Source organism: Lepidochelys olivacea (genome assembly GCF_965140295.1).
Source record: "Lepidochelys olivacea isolate rLepOli2 genome assembly, chromosome: 27".
Classification (NCBI taxonomy): domain Eukaryota; kingdom Metazoa; phylum Chordata; order Testudines; family Cheloniidae; genus Lepidochelys; species Lepidochelys olivacea.
Window position 1 is genome coordinate 16,601,351 of NC_140437.1, and position 18,953 is coordinate 16,620,303.

At 66.5% G+C, this 18,953-nt stretch overlaps 1 protein-coding gene across 3 annotated transcripts in view; it reads left to right on the forward strand.

The window, feature by feature from the left end:
• Positions 1 to 16,055, forward strand: part of RARA (retinoic acid receptor alpha) — a 64,274-nt gene extending 48,219 nt beyond the window's left edge. For all 3 annotated transcript variants that reach the window (XM_084615885.1, XM_084615884.1, XM_084615886.1), the window contains 7 exons: positions 7,681 to 7,829; positions 9,826 to 9,967; positions 12,325 to 12,485; positions 13,365 to 13,541; positions 13,949 to 14,153; positions 14,530 to 14,688; positions 15,015 to 16,055. In XM_084615885.1, coding sequence (XP_084472011.1) covers positions 7,681 to 7,829; positions 9,826 to 9,967; positions 12,325 to 12,485; positions 13,365 to 13,541; positions 13,949 to 14,153; positions 14,530 to 14,688; positions 15,015 to 15,226 — 1,205 coding nt within the window. In that variant the 3' untranslated portion in view covers positions 15,227 to 16,055. The remainder of the gene's footprint in view (positions 1 to 7,680; positions 7,830 to 9,825; positions 9,968 to 12,324; positions 12,486 to 13,364; positions 13,542 to 13,948; positions 14,154 to 14,529; positions 14,689 to 15,014) is intronic.
• Positions 16,056 to 18,953: the final 2,898 nt, after the last annotated feature.

The following is an 18,953-nucleotide window of genomic DNA, read 5'->3' on the forward strand; positions in this document are numbered from 1 at the left end:
GGTTAGATTGGGGCGGGGGGGCATCTGGGAGCCAAGACTCCTGGGTTCTCCCCAGCTGTCTCTGGAATGCTGGCCGGCCCCACTGCCCGGGAGCCTGGTTTCCCACGCCGGCGCGGTGGTGACATTGGCCCGCCTGGGGGCTCCCTGGCCAGGCGGAGCTGGTAGCCCGGGCACTGCCTGGGGGCTGGGCAGCCGGGCGAGGTCTGGGGCGTGTCTCGCTGGATTTCCTGTGCAGCGACTCAGGAAAAGCAAACCCATGAGGAGTGAAAATAGAGCCAGGGCTGTGGGAGGAAGGGAGGGGGTGGGGGGCTTTTAAATCCTGTTTGCCCAGGGAAGCTCTGAGCTGCAGCATTTGGCTTGCAGCTGCTTCCTCTCTTACTCCTGGGGAGGGGGGTCTAGTGGTTAGGGCTGGGAGTCAGGACTCCTGGGTTCTAGTCGCCTGCAGCCCCCCTCCTGGCACCTTTGTACCGTCCCCTCTCGTGGGGCCCCTCCTGCACCACCACCACCCCATTCCTGCTCCCTCCGCCCCCTGGGTTATTTCACACGCCAGCCCCTCCCTCCACGAGCAGCTTCCCCTGCTCCCCAGGGTACGTCGGGGAGGGGGTGCTGCTCTCCGATGCCCCCGGCCCCATGTGCCCGGAGCTCTTGTGGGGAGCGGGCTGGGCTGCCCGGCTTTCTGCTCTCCTGGGATCGGCCAGGGGCCTCCGGGAAGGAAGGGACATGCCCGCTTTGCTCTGCAAGGTCTCTGTGCCAGGCAGGTACCAGTGTGGCTCTCCCGCAGCCGCTCGGTCAGATGGCGCGAGCCTGGCACAGTCGGGGCTGCCAGGGGGACTCAGTGAGTGACTCCAGCTCACCGCCACGGTAGGTGCTCTGCATGCCCCACGTCTGGCAGCAGCTGGCGTCCGGTGCCCCGTGCGTGACGAAGCTCGAGCAGCGGGGACCCCCTGACCAGGTCCCCCCACCACCGACTGGTCCAGCGCCCTGGGTCTGTGTCGCCAAAATCTCCTGCCCTAGTGGCACGTTGGGGGAACCGGAACCAGGCTGTGCTTGCCCTGGGCCGTGAGGAGCGCCCGCCCCACCCCGCCCTCCTTTCCCGTCCCTGCCGGGGCCCAGGCTGGGGTGGGCAGCTTTCCCCTGGCAGTGTCATGGGTAGCGGCCCGCACCCCCCCCCACCCGGCAGATGTGCCCCGGGGGTCCGGGCTGGGGCAGGGAGGCCGGGGGCTGCTGCCATCGTGTTGGCATGGGCGGGACGCGGGGGAGGAGTTGTCTGCTCGGCTCTGCAAGGCCCTCTGTGGCCCGATGGGGGGTGAGGGGGCAGGAGGCCAGCACTGGTGCCATGCCCACCCGCTGCTACGTCAGATCTCTCTGCGTCAGCCTCGCCCCAGCCGCCTTGAGTGCTCACTGCTGCCAGGGGCCCTTTGGAGTGAGTGTGTGCACGCAGGGGTGGCTGCGTGGGCGGGATGCGTGTGGGGATGCGTGTGCGGGGCGGGGGGCATGTGTGTGGGAATACGTGTGGGGATGCGTGGGGACATGCGTGGGCGGGGGCGCGGGGACATGCGTGGGGGGGCGTGGGGACATGCGTGGGCGGGGGGCGTGTGCAGGGGGCGCGGGGACATGCGTGTGGGGGGATGTGTGGGCGGGGGGCGTGTGCAGGGGGCGCGGGGACATGCATGTGGGGATACATGTGGGGATGCGTGGGCGGGGGGCGTGGGGACATGCGTGTGGGGGCACGCGTGTGGGCGGGGGGATGCGTGGGGGGACATGCGTGGGCAGCTCTGTCGGTCTCTCAGTGGCATGTGGCACGGGCTGTCAGCCGCGCTGGGCGAGCGCTGCTCTCCCCGAGGAGGGTGGTGGACCCCGGCCTGCTGGTGCCCGGCTGGCTCCGCTCCCTGGAGTGGCAACGCCCGCCGGGGATCAGTGCCCAGCACGTTCTGTGCGGCGCTCGTCACGAACCCCAGCATCTCCTGCCCCCTGCCCTGGCTCTTGGCCCCGCAGCCCAGGCCAGATGCCAAGTGGGCCTGTCCCGGGAAGCCCTGGGCACTGGCCGCCACGCTGGGCTGGAACGAGGGAGGGGTTAGCCCCCACCCCAGATGGGCAGCGCCTGCCTGCATTGCCAGGGTGGATGGGGGTGGGGTGAGGACTGGGTGGGGTCTCGTTGCCCCGTAGCTGGGGGGTGTGGGGCTGGAACAGGCCGGGTCCTCTCCCGCTGGAAAGTTGGTGCCAGCATGTGTTGGCAGAGCGAGGGGGCTGTGCTGGTTCGGGCTGCAGTCACAGGACCATGGGCACCGACAGGTATCGGGTCCCCCAGGCTCCTTTGACAGGTACCAGGCTCCCTGCAGCCTCCAGCCCCTGCCCCGTGGGGATCCCATTCTCCCTCCGTGCCCGGCCTGCTCCCTCCCGCGGTGGCATCCCAGCCCCATTGCCTGAGCGTAGCTGGCAGTGGCGTGGGGCTGGGGGGAGCCAGGTGGGGGGCGCGGGACACAGGCTGGACCCTTCCGGGCCACCAGCAGCGTCTCCTACCCCAGGGCTCTTTGGGGGAGCTGATCACCTGGCCAGGCTGCACGGTTTCCCCTTCTCTCGTGGGGCTGACCCGCTCTCTGCCGGCCGGGGGGGGGGGGCAAAGTGTTGTTTAAGTCCCTGTGGGGAGAAGTTCGGGAGGACCCTCAGCCCCTGCCCCACAGAGCTCAGGGCCTGTCAGGCGGGGGGAGGAGGAGCGGGTGCTGCCCAGGCTGGGGCTGAGCGCCTGTTTCCCGGGCTGGGCTGCCTGAGGAGGGGCTGGGCACAGAAACAGCGCGAGTCTGCCCAGAGGCCCCAGTGCAAGCCCTGGCCCGCCCCCCATGCTCCCACGGGCCTCCCCCTCTCCTGGGCCGCCACCAGCACTCCTGTTGGCATCACCCCCGGGCTGCACCCCCCGCCCCATGCTCCCATGGCCCCCCCAGCACTCCTGTTGGCATCACCCCCAGGCTGCACCCCCCGCCCCATGCTCCCACGGGCCTCCCCCTCTCCCGGGCCCCCACCAGCACTCCTGTTGGCATCACCCCCGGGCTGCACCCCCCGCCCCATGCTCCCATGGCCCCCCCCCGGCCCCCACCAGCACTCCTGTTGGCATCACCCCCGGGCTCCCCCCCCCCCCATGCTCCCATGGGTCTTGCCCCTCCTGTGTGCATCCTGGGCCCCGTGTGTGTGAGCACCCCCGACCCACCCCGCGCCTGCCGGAACGCAAGCCCCCCACGCCAGGCATGCGAGGAATGGCTGGGAGAGCCGAAGGGGAAGGATCCCCCCCCCCCCCCCGGGCTGGGCTGTCTATTGTCAAGAATGTGGGTCTTGGCAGAAGCTAACCCAACAATGGCCCCTTTGTGCCGATCCTCCGGCGCCTTTATCACATGCCCTTTGGAGTCTCCCCCTCAGCCCCCCGCTCCCCCCACAGCTCCCCTGCTTCCTCCTGCTCTGCCCCCTACTGCCCCCCTCCGGCCTCAGCCCCCTGCTCCCCCTGCCTGTCCTTGTCAGGAGCTTACTGGTTTGTCCAGCTTCTGAGCTCGTCCAGGTCAGCCCCCCCCGATCCCCCCACACCAGGCCAGGAACTGCAGCCTGGCTTTGCACCCCAGTGTGGGCGGGGGGAGCTGCTCTTCCTGCAAAGCAGCGGGGGAGGCGGACTCCTCCTGGGGCCAGAGGGTGGCTTGCTCAGGGCAGGGGGCTCGCGGGGCCTGGCTGGGCTCCATGGCAGTCATCTGGACACCCCTGGCTGGGGCTCTGTGACCTGTGTTCTCTCTGCTTTGTAGAGAGGGAAACTGAGGCCCAAACACAGTGCTTCTCCGAAGATATTACACAGTCTGGCAGGGCCGGGCCTGGACTCCCAGCCCCTGCTCCACCCACTAGGCTGCACACTCAGCTACAAAAATAGAAGCCAGGAATCCTGGCCCCAGGTCCCGCCTCTAACCATTAGACTCCACTCCCTCCCAGGGGCCAGAACAGAGTGCCCAAGCCCCAGCTCCTTGGCGCCTGGCCCTGAGCTTGCCCAGGGATCCCGGCTTGCAGCGGGGGAAGCCCTGGGCCGAGACGCCTTCCTGCCCTGCAGGAGGGCATGGGGCAGCTGCCAGCCGGGTTCTCGCTGCTCTGAGCCCAGCCCGAGGCCTGTTCCCCAGCCCCTCGCCCCGGCTGCGCTGCTGGGCCTGGCTCCGGCTGATGCTGGGGTAGGGAGCCCATCTCTTTCCTGCTGCTTGTCCCAGACGGACCTTGCCCCTCAGGGAGCCCCTGCAGCCGTGGGGGCTGGGGATCCAGACGCTCCTGAGCAGCTGCTGCGTCCTGGTGGGCACTGGGAGCTGGCGAGGGGCTGCTTGTTTTGCTGCTCTCCAGCCCCTGACTCCCTCTCCTCAAGGCCCGGAGGGATGGACAGACGGACAGCGTCAGCAGATCTGCAGCCAGCCTAGTGCTTACAGCACAGCCCCGACAGCCCCTTGCCCTTGGGCAACCCCAGGAGGCCTGGCTGCCAGCCCCACTGCTCTGACCACTGACAGCATGGTTGACCCGCTGGCCCGTGGGGCACCTGGCCCAGTCTCCTGGGGCTGTGGCCTGTGGGGGGGTCCTCAGGCCTGGGATCCTGCGTCTGCCACAGGGGCCCTGGCACTGCCCATGTGCAGCCAATGAGGATGTGCCCTGCAGCTGCCGGTATGAGCCCCAGCCCCCTTCGGGGGGCTCTGGGGTCCCCACCTTGTCGGTGTCGTTCAGGGAGCCTATGGCCTGCGGGGAATCTCCCCTTGCCTCTGCCTGTCTCTGGGCCCGCCTGGACTCGTCGTAGCACGGTGCCTATGTTTGCCCACTGTGCCCGCCCCGAGCTCCTGGGTTTCCTCACTGCAGAGTAATTAGCGCAGCCTCCTTCGTTACCCTCAGGAGAAGCGACAGCCCGGACCTGTGATGGGAACAGGTCCCCCATTTTTAACCGGGGCTTCCCCTGTGGCTGTGACCAAAAGGCTCCGAGCTGGGGTGGGGGGCCTGGGAAATGCCCATCCAGCACCGCCCTGTCCCTGGGCGTTCCTAGACAGCCACTCTCTGGGGGCTCCGCTTTGGGGGTGTCTCTCAGCAGCCCCCTGCGGGGAGCAAGTGCCATGTAACTCCCCCACCTGTTGCCCCCCTTTCCCTTCTGGTCGAGTGCCCCCTGGGAGGTGTCCCACCCCAGGTCCTGTCTCTTTAGCCCTCGTGTGCCTGGTGTCCACCTGCAGCGGCAGCAGCCGGCCCCGTGATGGCGTGCGAATGCCCGAGAGAGATGCTCCGTGCCCCTGGGGGGGAATGGGAGCCCTGCCCCTGGCCTATCTCAAAGCAAGGACAGAACCCAGGAGTCCTGGCCTCCAGCCCCCATTGCTCTAACCACGACCCCCCTCTTTTCCCGGTTGCGCAGTGGCTGGGGGCCAGGAATCCCCCAGCAGTGCCCGGGGTGGCTTCCCCTGTGCTCAGGGCCGCGTTGCTCTTTGCGGTCTGATCCCCGCATGGGCAGCAGGCAGGGCCCCCTTGTTCCCTGCGCAGAGCAGACCTGGGGGGTGGGGGCTGGTGTGTTAACCCCGCGGGGCCAGGCCCGTCATATCCTGTTCGACTGGTTCGCTTGGCTCCCACCGTGTGCAAACACCCTGAGCGGCTGGCATCGCCGCCTTAACCCCTTCCTGGTCCCATGCCCACGGGGAGCAGGTGGGGTTAGGGGTACTGCTGGGCCTCCCCCCCAGAGCCAGCCCCTGGGTCTCCCCCCCCCCGCCCAGTGCTAGCACCCACAGGGAGGGGGCATTGCAGTGCGCTGCGGGGAGGGTTTGCGCGCCGCTACCCTCTGCTGGCTGGAGTCGGACTTGCCCCGCCTTGTGTCATAGGCACCGTATTGCCGCTCGCTGGCAGGGTGAGCTCAGGGTCTGGCACGGGGGCAGCTGTGCCGCTCTGACTCCAGGGAGTCCAGCAACATCCCCTGTTCGCCTAGCCTTCGGGGAGCGAGGGCCTGGTCCGCGTTCCCTGGCTAAGCCCCATCGGCGCTGGGCTGGGGCGGGCGGGGGCGTCTGTGGTGCCGTTTCCCTGGTGCTCTGACGGGTTGGGGGACTGTGGTTCCGTGAACGGGCAGCTCGAGATGGGCCCAGCGCAGGCCTGTCGGCTGGTAGAGAGCCGGGCCCAGGGGAGCTCTGTGCACTCCGGGGACGAACTAGCTGCAGGACTGTTGGCTTCTGGTCTCGCCCCCTTGCTGGCCTCTAGGCAAGTCACTGTGCTTTCCATGCCTCAGTTTCCCCATCCAACCTCTGTTTGTGCAGAGTGTGTGTGCCGTGCGGGTGGGCGCGTGGCCGTCCGTGCGCGGCATGCGGGAGGCTCCCTTAGCACCGGAGCAGACGCTCGGCCAGGCGATTGCTGCTGTTAGGGTCAGTCGCAGGGGGCATTGGGGCCCTGGGTGCTGGGGCGTCTCCTGGGTGGGACGGGAGGGTTTGGCTGGGTCGATTTGTTTTCAAATTTCTAGTTCAAGGTCGTATCCTGACAGGCCCCCCCAACCCCTTTGCAGACCCCCCCAATTGCAGACACACACACCCCTGCACTCACCCAATTGCACGCACACCCCCGACACTCTGGGGTGTCCAGACGAACCCCGTCATCTCCCGACAGCAGGCTCTCAGCTCCTGGGGGAGCCCAGGCCACTTTGGTTCCAGGGTGCGGCTGGCAAAGCTAGTCCTGCCCACCCCTCCGTCCCGTGGAGGGATCTGGCCGCTCCGAGGGTGGCCGGGGCGGGGTGCCGGGCAGACAGTGGGGAGTGCTGGGCTGCTGGGGCGGGGTGCCAGGTGGATGGGGGGTGCCAGCAGGTCCCTTCAGATGCTGATCAGAGGCAGCGAGCGGCTCCTGGGTTAGGCTGTGTCTGACTCGGTTCCAGGCTCCATCCTATGGCCTGGAAACGTCAAGCTGAATCTGCAAGGCTGGGAATCCTCCTCCCACCTCCCTTGCGCTGAGGGCTGGCAGCTCCCTGGCGGGCACATGGGCTCCTGGGGGCCCCGGGACTGCCCTGAGGGGGGGACCCTGCTGCCAGGAATGCCGCCCAGCGGCGGCCAGGCGTGCAGGGGACGGAGCACCGTGAGCTTCCTGTACCCGGCTGCTCCTTTCCACCCGCGTGTCGCTGGCACTGGGGGGAGGCTGCCCTGGCGTTTCTGGCACTGGGCGGAGCAGAGGGAGCCGCGTGTCCTTGCGGCTGGTGTCTCTCTCGCGACGCTCTGATACCGTCGTGACGGGGCCTGTGGGGCTGGGTTCCAGCAGCACTGGGCACCGCAGGGGCAGGGCCATGGGCTGGCGTTCGTCCAGTAGGGAGATAAAACCCCCCACCACCACACACACACACAGCCAGCCAGGCCAGCACAGGGGCAGCCCCCCATGCCAAGAGCAGACCATGGCTGCTTTGTAGGCATCTCCCCTCTGTGCCCAGCATGGCCAGCCGTGTGGCAGGGTCCCGTGAAGTGGGGAGGGAGCAGACTCTGGCTCGCCCACCCCCCTGCCAGTGGCTTTGCCCTGCCCCGCAATTTCCTGCTGCAACTCCCCTCTCCCCGATGTCTCCTCCCAATGCCCTGCTGCATGCGGGGCGCCCGCCATGGGGCAGAGTCCCTCTGGGTGCCCGTGGGTGGGGACAGGCCTCTCCAAACACAGCAGCCAGACCCCTGAGCGCATCTCCCCTTCTCCCCACAGCCATCGAGACGCAGAGCACCAGCTCCGAGGAGATTGTCCCCAGCCCCCCCTCGCCACCCCCGCTGCCCCGGATCTACAAGCCCTGCTTTGTGTGCCAGGACAAATCCTCGGGCTACCACTATGGGGTGAGCGCCTGCGAGGGCTGCAAGGTGAGTGCGGGGCTAGCAGGGAGCTTGGGGGGCAGGGCTGGGGGGCCCCGGGTAGCGGGTATGGAGGGGGGGCTGATGGTTACAGGTTACAGCTCCCTGAGGGGTGACCCCAGGTCTGGTTCAGACAAAGGGACGAGGAGTCCTGGGTTCCAGTCGCGCCCCCACTCCTGCCGTGGGTCACTTCGCCTCAAAGCAGCTGCTGATGGGCCTCCCGGGCCACGTGCTCAGCTCCGTGCTCCGTCACGGGAACCCGCGCACTTGAATGAGGCCCCTCGAAGTCTCGGTTTTCCTGCCCGTAAAGCAGTGACCCCATTCCTAGCCCAGCCCCCAGGGGGCGCCAGGTGTCCACCCCGCTCTGGACCTGGCATGGGGGGCTGGCGGCTGTGGTGTTTCTCTGGCTGTTCCACCCAATTCACATCTAGGACCCCCCGCCCCCGCCAGCCAGGCGCCTGTCCCCAGTGCCCATCACCCGTGGTTGGCCTGGGCGTGGCACCCTGCGCTCTGCATCCTGCTGCAAAACGCTCCCAGCCTGTGGCTGGCCAGGGCAGGGGGCTCCCTCTTCCATCCCCGCTGGGCAGCAGCCTCCAGGCCAGGGGCTTTGCTGACGGTTCAGCCCTGAGGCTGGAGGGCAGCGTAAACCATTCCTTGGGTGAGGGGGAAATTGAGGCATGGGGAGAAGTGAAGTCCCTCCCCAAGGTCTGCCAGTGTGTCTGCACTAGGAATAGAACCCCAGAGTCCTGGCTCCCCGTTCCTTGTATTAACCGCTAGACACCCCCCACGCACACCCATTACAGCCCTGCAGTGCGTGCAGCTCAGGGCCCCCCAGGAGAGCACCCCCCTGCCCCAGCCTCGCGGATCAGCGAGCAGTGTGGAGCTTAGCCTGGCTCTGCTGGGGATTAGCGCTAAACAGTGCAACAGCCGCTGGCTCCGGCCCTGTTCGGCTGGCGTCACCGTCTCTGCGTAGGGGTCAGGGTGAAGGGCGCCGGATTGGGTGCGTGTCTCAGAGTCGCTCACACGCAGTCTCCTGCTCTCGTGTGCCCTCAAGCGCAGCCGGTTAAAGCTCCCCCACCGAGCCCCCGAGTGTCCCGTTGTGTGTGTGTGTGTCCCACCCCGGGAGGGGGGCGCATGGGAGCCGGGATTAATCCCTCAGCGCGGATGTGCGGGGTTCCTCGCTCAGCTGCTTTGCATCCCTCAGCACGTCGGAGTTACATTCCAGCAGCGGCTGGGCCGGGGCCAGCCCGGGGGCGGGGGAGGAGGAGCGTCTGGCTGCGGAGTCTCACACGTCTCCTGGCTCCAGCGCCCACGGCCAATCTCCCCTCCCCTGGGCCCATCCCACCGGCCTGGCTCTCCTCTTGGCCCCTGGAGAGGAAGGGGACCTTGCGGCCTAGGTGTGGGGCTGGGGCTGGGGGCGGGGGGGTCACTTCCCAGCTCTGCCACAGACGCTCCGTGCCTCAGTTTCCCCATCCGTGAAAAGCTGGTGACGCTCTTTCCATTTTCTGCCTGGGGTGCTTCTGTTCTTGATAGCAAGCCCCCATCTCGGTCGGGGTCCGGGGGGCCCCCGGCGTGAGGGGAGCCCCCATCTCGGTCGGGGTCCGGGGGGCCCCCGGCGCGAGGGGAGCCCCCATCTCGGTCGGGGTCCGGGGGGCCCCCGGCGCCAGGGGAGCCCCCATCTCGGTCGGGGTCCGGGGGGCCCCCAGCGCGAGGGGCCGTACACTTGGCTCCAGACTTGGCTCCGGGCTCCTGCTGCTCCTTTGCCCCCCGGAAGCTCCGACCCTGTCCGGCTTTACCGCCATGCAGCCGCGCAGCCAGCAGGGGGAGCCGCTGGGTCTGGACCGGCGGGGGGGGGCGGGGGGGGCCTTTTTAATGGTAATTAAAGCCAAACCCCGTGGGTGGGGGAGGCCTCATCCTGCCATGGCGCCGCACCGGGGCCGGGGGGGGGCAGCTGGTGCCCCGGCTGCCCCCCCTCGCTCACCGGGGCTCTGACCGGCCCTTCCAGGGCTTCTTCCGCCGCAGCATCCAGAAGAACATGGCCTACACCTGCCACCGCGACAGGAGCTGCGTTGTCAACAAGGTGACACGGAACCGGTGCCAGTACTGCCGCCTGCAGAAGTGCTTCGACGTCGGCATGTCCAAGGAGTGTGAGTGCGGGGGGGGCCGGGGGGGGTCATGGCCCCGGCGTGGCGTGGCATGGGGGGCAGGCTGGGGGTTTATGGCCCGGGGGGGCGTGGCATGGGGGGCAGGCTGGGGCGTTAGGGCCCCGAGGGGGGCGTGGCATGGGGGCAGGCTGGGGGGTTATGGCCCGGGGGGAGGAGGACATGGCATGGGGGGCAGGCTGGGGGGTTATGGCCCGGGGGGGCGTGGCATGGGGGGCAGGCTGGGGGGTTATGGCCCGGGGGGGCGTGGCATGGGGGGCAGGCTGGGGGGTTATGGCCGGGGGGGCGTGGCATGGGGGCAGGCTGGGGGTTATGGCCGGGGGGGCGTGGCATGGGGGCAGGCTGGGGGGTTATGGCCCGGGGGGGCGTGGCATGGGGGGCAGGCTGGGGGGTTATGGCCCGGGGGGGCGTGGCATGGGGGGCAGGCTGGGGCGTTAGGGCCCCGAGGGGGGCGTGGCATGGGGGCAGGCTGGGGGGTTATGGCCCGGGGGGAGGAGGACATGGCATGGGGGGCAGGCTGGGGGTTATGGCCCGGGGGGGCGTGGCATGGGGGGCAGGCTGGGGGGTTATGGCCCGGGGGGGCGTGGCATGGGGGGCAGGCTGGGGGTTATGGCCCGGGGGGGCGTGGCATGGGGGGTTATGGCCCGGGGGGGCGTGGCATGGGGGGCAGGCTGGGGGTTATGGCCGGGGGGGCGTGGCATGGGGGGCAGGCTGGGGGGTTATGGCCCGGGGGGGCGTGGCATGGGGGGCAGGCTGGGGGGTTATGGCCCGGGGCGGGGAGGCTGAAAGCCGGCGTTGCACCCTCCGGGGAGCAGGCCGGCGTGGGAGTCACCGAGCCGGCCGGGCGGGTGGGGGGGGGGCACCGGTGACTCCCCCCCCCAGGCCGAGGGTCGGGGGCTTCCCAGTCAGGCCAAGAGCTGGGCCCCTTCCCTTCCTGCGGGATCCAGGCCGTTGCCCCGGCAACCCGTGATTGATGATGTCAGAGATAAATGACGCTGACAGGGGCCTCCCGGCGTCTGCCGGCCAGTTGTCATGGCGCCCGCCTGTAAACCCGCCCTCCCGGCTGCCTGGCTCTGCAGAGCCCAAAGGGGGTGCAGCTGTCTGGCCCCGCCCCCCGCCTCGTGGGGCCCGCCAGGAGAACCCAGGCATCCTGCCCCCCAGGTTCCTGCCCCATCCGCTGCGGTGGCCCGGCCGTGCCCCTGAGCCGGGGCGGGAGTGTGCTCAGAGACCGGCTGGGGGGGGACCCTGCCTGGGGCAGCGGGGAGGGGGCCAGCTTGGAGCTGGGGGCCCTTCCCAGCCTGCCCCGCCCTGGGGTGCTAGCCGCCGGCTGCGACGGGTGTCATGGAGCCGGGGCGGGGGATGAGCTGAGGCCTCGGTGCGGCTGGCTCTGGGCCGTGCCCTGGCCCGATGATGAACGCCGGGTCACAGCTGCAGTGTTCCCTCCCCGCCTGATCCCCGCGTTTCGCTCCTCTCCACGGTGCTGGGTTTGCCGAGCAGCCGTGAGTGGTTCCCGCAGCCCCGGTCCCCCTCCCTCGGCGCACGGCCTGAGCGATGGCCTGTCACCGTAATCGGCTGCTGATGGTCCCGGCGCCTTGTTAAAGAGCCGTGTGCACGGCTTCTGGCTTCGCTGCCATTTGTCAGCTCGGCTGCTCCAACCGCCTGAGGCCGCGGGCCCCGCTCGCCCGTCCCCCAGCTCCCCCCGCGGCCCCAACTCGCCTCCAGCTCGCCTCAGCCCCCAGGAGCCTGATCGCCCCAGTTCGCCCCCAGCTCGCCTCACCCCCCAGCTCACCCCTGGCCCCCAGCTAGCTCCTGGCCCACCCAGCGGTGCTCGCCCTGCCCCCAGGGGAGGAGATCGGGTCTGTTCTGTCCAGGGCAGGGGCAGGCTGGCTTAGCGGTTAGGGCATCCGACTGGGGGAATCTGGTTCAATTCCTGCCTCTGCCACTTGCTGTGTGGGGCTGGTCACCGGGCCTGGGTCTGTGCAGCCCGGGGGCTCCTGGGGCACAGCCTGTGTCTTGCTGTGGGGCAGCGTCTGCTGTTGGTCCTCACCGTGCAGGGGGCTCACCTCCCCCCTCCATGCAGTCCCCCCAGTTCACCCCCCATACAGCCCCCCCAATCCCCTCCTGGGCGTCTCTCCAGGCCCCGCCCCCCTATGCTAGGGGGGGCTGCTGATACCGACGCCCCGAGGGGCTGGGCTTGCTGCCCGCCACAGTCTGTGATCGCTGAGCTCTCGGCGCCGAGGGGGTGCCCAGCGAGTGACCCCCCCCGTCATGGCGGTGAGAAAGGGGGGGTGCGCCGAGGGGCATCGGGGACGGCCCGCTCACCCGCCTGCCCTCCCCCCCAGCCGTCCGGAACGACAGGAACAAGAAGAAGAAGGAGGCGCCGAAGCAGGAGTGTTCGGAGAGCTACGTCCTCACGCCCGAGGTGGAGGATCTCATTGAGAAAGTGCGCAAAGCCCACCAGGAGACCTTCCCCGCCCTGTGCCAGCTCGGCAAATACACTACGGTGAGTGCCCGGCTGTCGCCCCAGCCTCGGGGGAACACTGTTGCGGGGCGGGAGTGAGGGGCAGCAGCCTGGGGGGCTGGGATCAGGATTCGGGTGCACGGAAGTGGGGCTGGAGCTCCGGGGGGCAGGCTGCATCTGGGAAGCTTCACTCCCCCAGCTGGCCTAGCTGTGAGCACGGCCCGACATCCCCTGACATCCCTGCCAGTGCCGCATTTGCTCCACGCTCTACCCAGGGTCTGTGTTCCCAGCCCCCTGCTGCCTTGGCCTGGGGTGCCCAGGGGGCTGACAGCAAAAAGTGCAGGGGGCTGGGAGCCAGGACTCCTGGGTTCTCTCCCCAGCTCCAGGAGGGGGGTGGGATCTAGTGATTAGAGCAGAGGGGCTGGGAGACAGGACTCCTGGGTTCTCTCCCCAGCTCTGGGAGGGGAGTGGGGTGAAGTGGTTAGAGCAGGGGGCTGGGAGCCAGGACTCCTGGGTTCTCTCCCCAGCTCCAGGAGGGGGGCGGGATCTAGTGATTAGAGCAGGGGGCTGGGAACCAGGACTCCTGGGTTCTGTCCCCAGCTCCGGGAGGGGAGCGGGGTCTAGTGGTTAGAGCAGGGGGGCTGGGAGCCAGGACTCCTGGATTCTATCCAGCTCTGTCCCTGATTCTCTGCATGCCCTTGAACAACTTGCTTCCCCGCCCCATGCCTCAGTTTCCTCAGCTGTACAGTGAGCCCCCTGCATCTTTAGTTAAGTGCTGACTGAGAGGTGCTGCGAGGGCAGAGCGCTGTTCATGCCGGGGGACAGGGGGGTACGTGAGGGCCGCCCTGTGCGGTGACGGGCTGATGGAACCGACCCCTGGCCCTCCCCTTCCCGCTCACCGTGGCCGGCACGTCCCTGCAGAACAACAGCTCGGAGCAGCGAGTCTCGCTGGACATCGACCTGTGGGACAAGTTCAGTGAACTCTCCACCAAGTGCATCATCAAGACGGTGGAGTTCGCCAAGCAGCTGCCCGGCTTCACCACGCTCACCATCGCCGACCAGATCACCCTGCTCAAGGCCGCCTGCCTGGACATCCTGGTGAGCCCCCCAGCTCCCCCCCCCGCACCACTGACCCTGGGCACTGTGTTGTTCCCTGCCTGGCCAGCTGCAGGCAGTGTCCCCTGGAGGGCTGGTTCTTGGCACTGAGGGTTGTGCCGGGGGCACAGATGGGGCAGACCAGGGATCATGGGGTGGGGTTGATGCCAGGGGGCAGTGGGGAGCAGGGTTGGGGAGTATTGAGGGTCAGGGCTGGGAGGCAGTGCTGGAGGGCAGAGGGGGCAGGGCTTGGGGACAGTGGGGGGGCAGCGCAGGAGGGTGGGGGGCAGGGGCAGGAGACGGTGAGGGCAGGGCTGGGAGATAGTGGGGGCAGGGCTGGAGGGCAGGGGGCAGGGCCGGGAGATAGTGGGGGCCAGGGCCAGGGCCGCACTCACCCCAGCTCCCACCAGATCCTGCGGATCTGTACGCGCTACACGCCGGAGCAGGACACCATGACCTTCTCGGACGGGCTGACCCTGAACCGCACCCAGATGCACAACGCCGGGTTCGGGCCGCTCACCGACCTCGTCTTCGCCTTCGCCAACCAGCTGCTCCCGCTGGAGATGGATGATGCGGAGACCGGGCTGCTCAGCGCCATCTGCCTCATCTGCGGGGGTGAGAGCCGGGGCGGGGAGTGCCCGGGGGGTGCGGGCGGTGCCCAGGACAGGGCTCCCCTACCCCTGGGAGGTCTGTTGCAGTCTCTCCAGTGTCCCGACGGGACCCGACAATAACAAACCGGGGGCCCGGGGGGAGATGGGTGCTGGGTTCCCAGCAGGCTCTGGGCCCTCTCGGGGCTGATTAATAACCCCCCCCCCCCCCCCCAACAAACAAGCTCCCTCCGCTGGGGTCCCAAGTCCTGCTCGACAGCACCCCCTGGTGGGGAGCTGGGCACTAGACTCTGGCTTCATGGCTGGGATCCCGGCCCCTTGCACTGCGGTGCCTGGGGAGGGGGCTCGGCCCCGACACTGACCCGCCCCCTGCCCCCCCCCAGATCGCCAGGACCTGGAGCAGGCCAACACGGTGGACAAGCTGCAGGAGCCGCTGCTGGAGGCGCTGAAGATCTACGTGAGGAAGAGGAGGCCCACCAAGCCCCACATGTTCCCCAAGATGCTGATGAAGATCACGGACCTGCGCAGCATCAGCGCCAAGGGTGAGGGGCTGGGGCCAAGGGGAGGGGCTGGGGGGAGTGAGGGGAGAGAGCCTGGGGGGGGGGCGAGGGGAGGGGCTGGGGCTGGTGCTTCTCCCCCCCACCAGGCAGTGGGGCACTTTGATTTGGGCTGGAGTCGGGCCGTGGGGCCGGGTTTCTCCCCCAAAGTGTGTGTGTCCGAGGGAGGGGGCGCAGGCTGAGTGCAGAGAGGGTGACTCCAAGCATCCCCCACCCCCGTGTACCCTCTGCCCCCCACGGCAGGCCCTGTGGGGGGCCAGGCTGGGAGCCGGCAGGGCCGCGCTGAGCCATCTGCCCCCGTCTGCCCGCAGGCGCCGAGCGGGTGATCACACTGAAGATGGAGATCCCCGGCTCCATGCCGCCCCTCATCCAGGAGATGCTGGAGAACTCGGAGGGCCTGGACACGCTGGGCGGGCAGCCGGGCGCCTCCCGCGTGAGCAGCCTGGCGCCGCCCCCCGGCAGCTGCAGCCCCAGCCTGTCGCCCAGCTCCAACAGAAGCAGCCCGGCCACCCACTCGCCGTGACGCCGCGGCCGGCGCCGGCGGCAGGACGCCGTTCTTGCTCTTTGCTGCCAGGCCCGAGGGCCGCATGGCAAGCCGAGGAGGAGGGGGAGGAGGTGACGCGGCCGCGGGCCACCCCCCGCCCCGGGCCCCGGGCCCCAGCCCGTTCCTGTCCGTACCAGCACACGCCGTGGCCATGGCTTCCCTGTTGATTTGTGACGGACTCCTCTGTAGAATCAGAAGTGGATCCCGTGGGCACTGCCAGGGGGCCGCTGGCTCTGCGGGGGGCACGGAGCCCTCGCTGGGATCGGCTGGGGCTGGTTTACAGACCCCCAGCGACTGACGTTCGTACCCAGGTTGGAGCAAACTAGCGCCCCGCTCCCCCCCCACTCGCCCCCCCAGCGCACTGGCGCAGGGGTCCGGCCCACGGCCGGGGGGCGCTGCACCCATGTGAAGATGAAGTGTCGTTTGGTTGAGTTGCATTTCAAGTGTTTCCGGGGGGGTTGGGGGGAGTGGGTCGGTTTGGGAAACGTTTGTTGTTGTTTAAAATTTTCATGAGCAAAATCGATCAGCTGATTGTGGCCGTCACGTGCACCCCCACCACGTTCCCCCCCACACACACACACACCTGTCGTCACCAGCAAAACCAACAACAATCCAGTTCGCTTGTCAGGTCAACCCAGAAACACCCCCAGGAACCAGAGGCCGATTCCTTGCAAAGCCAGACAAAGCCAGATTATATATCTATAAATAGCTATAAATATCTATAAATACCTTTTAAAAACTTTGTAAAAGTTGGGAGGGGTTTTTAGAGATGTGCTGCAGTTGGCAAGGGGGGGGTCCCGGTTCTGGATGTGAAGTGGGGGCGGGGCTGGGGGGGACGGGGTCCACACAATTTATTATTATTAAATTTTTTTGTTGTTGAGATTGTCCTGGCTTTGGAATCTCTGGGGAGAAGTTGAAAGAGGAAGAAAAACACAAACCCAAAGAGGCTCCCCCCCCAGGGCTATTTCCACCCCCATGCCACTGGGCTGTTCTTGATTCCTATGAAATCCAGTTAGGGGGCACTGGACGCGGCCTGTCAGTCTCTGCCTCGGGCAGGGGGCCTGTTTGATTTGAAGTGTGTTTCTCTGGGGGAGGACCAGCGACCTCCACAGATATCTGCTGGGGGCACGTAGAAAGGCTGGCGGGTGGCACTATGGGGGGGCGGACAAGGGGCTGGCCGGGTGGCTTAGTGCCCGGGGGGCTCTGCCTGGAGGTAGCTGCTTGTTCACCTGCTTGGCCAATTCCTGCCAAGGTGTGGGTCCTGGGGTGAAGATGGGGGCTGGCAGGAGGCCAGGCCGGGGGGTGGCCAGGCTGGGGGCTGATGGCGTTCATTATACCAGCTCCCTGTCACGTCTGCTGCTTCCCTGGCCCTGGCGGTCCTCCTCCCCCCGCCACAAGCACATCCCCTTGCGGTGTCTTCCCTGCAATGGGAATGGGGGGGGCACTGGCTGTAGCAGGGGGGTTGGGGGGGCGGGAGGGAGGGGCCTGGGTCGCAGCGCCCCGCCCTGCTAGCACGGGGGCCAGGTTGGTGTATTCCTCACACCCTGCCCGACTCCAGCTGGGTGCCCCACGCAGCCGGGCCAGTCACACCCTAGGCTGCTCGGGGGGGAGCGAAGCCGAGCTCGACCAGCTGAGAATTGGTGGGGTGGGTCTCGCCTGGGGAGATTCCTGGGCTGGGGCGGGCGAGAAGCACCAACAGCCCAGAGTCCAGGAAAGCAGCTGCCCTCACCTGAGAGACACGCTGTGGCGGGAGTTCAGGGGAGGGGGGGTAGCGTTCCGGGGCTGGTGGACGGGCGACTCTGAGCCATGAGTGTCAGCCGGGCATTGGGGCCACGGGCCAGACCCTGCGGGTAAGGCTCAGACTGGCTGGGCTGGCAGCGGGCGCTGGGCAGACCTGGTTCGCCGGGGACGGGCAGGATCCGCTTGGATGAGCGCAGCCCTAGGCGCCGACCCCCCCTCGTGCGGGCAGGGGCCGCACGGTGCTGCCCAGAGGGGAGACCAGGGCCTGCCTGAGCCAGCTCCCGCTGCCCGCCCCGGCGTGTTGAGGGCAGTGCTGGGTGCTGGGCTGGGGCCAGGCAGCTCCTGCCCGGGGATGGGGGGCAGGTTGCTCATTTTCAGGGTTATGGCTTATTAAATTAAAGCATCCTCGGCCCCATGGGCCTGCTGCCCTGGGCACCAAAGCTGCCCCCCCCAGCAGATGATTTAATAGTAGGGCTGTCGCTTAATCGTCGTTAACTCACACGGTTGAGTCAATAAACATCTCGCGATTAATCGCCCTGGTAGTAGAATACCAACTGCGCTGTCGTAAAGAGTTTGAATGTTTTTCTACATTTTCAAAGACGCTGATCTCTGTTACAACACAGAACACGCACTGTGCAGTGCTCCCCTTCGCTTCGGTTTTATTACAGAGATTTGCACTGTAAAAGATCAAATCGATACTTCTCAGTTCACCTCATACAAGTGCTGCAGTGCAGCATCTTTATCCTGGAGCGCAACTTACAAATTTGGGGGTTTTTGTTACATAACCGCACTCAAAAACAAAACCATGTAAAACTTCAGAGCCTGCAAGTCCACCCAGTCCTATTCTTGTTCAGCCGATCGCTCAGACAAACACGGGTTTTACTTTGCAGGAGACGAAGCTGCCCGCTTCCTGTTTACAATGTCACCAGAAAGTGAGAACAGGTGTTCGCATGGCACTTTTGTAGCCAACATTGCAAGGTCTTCGCATGCCAGATATGCTAAACATTCGTACGCCCCTTCATGCTTCGGCCGCCATGCCAGAGGACATGCTTCCATGCTGATGACGCTTGTTAAAAAACTAATGCGGTAATTACAATTGTGACCGAACTCCTTCGGGGAGACTTGGGTGGCCCCTGCTCTGGTTTACCCGCATTCTGCCGTATAGTTCGGGTTTTTGCCGTCTCGGATGACGGCCCAGCCCGTCTGATTGACGAACACTGTCACTGCAGATTTGAGAAAACGCAAAGAAGGTACCGATGTGAGATTTCTAAAAATAGCTACAGCCCTGGAGCCAAGGTTTAAGAGAATCTGAAGTGCCATCCAAAATCTCAGAGGGACGAGGCATGGCGCGTGCTGTCAGAAGTCTTAAAAGAGCAACACTCCCATGCGGAAACTACAGAACCCGAACCACCCAAAAGGAAAATCTCCCCTCAGATGATGAAAATGAACTTGCGTCGGTCTGCCCGGCTTTGGATGGTTATCGAGCAGAACCCGTCATCAGCATGGACGCACATCCCCCGGAATGGTGCTTGAAGCATCGAGGGACATATGAATCTTTAGCGCATCCGGCATGTAACTATCTTGCGACGCCGGCTACAAGAGTAGCCATGCGAACGCCTGTTCTCACTTTCAGGTGACATTGTGAACAAGAAGCGGGCAGCATTATCTCCTGCAAACGTAACCAACTTTGTTTGAGCGACTGGCTGAACAAGAAGTAGGACTGAGTGGACTTGCAGGCTCTAAAGCTTTACATAGTTTTACTTTTTAACGCATTTATTTTTTGTACATAATTCTACATTAGTAAGTTCGACTTTCATGATAAAGAGATTGCACCACAGTACTTGTATTAGGTGAACTGAAAAATACTATTTCTTTTGTTTTTTTTACAGTGCAAGTACTTGTAATCAAAAATACATAGAGAGTGAGCCCTGCACACTTTGTATTCTGTGTTGTAATTGAAGTCAAT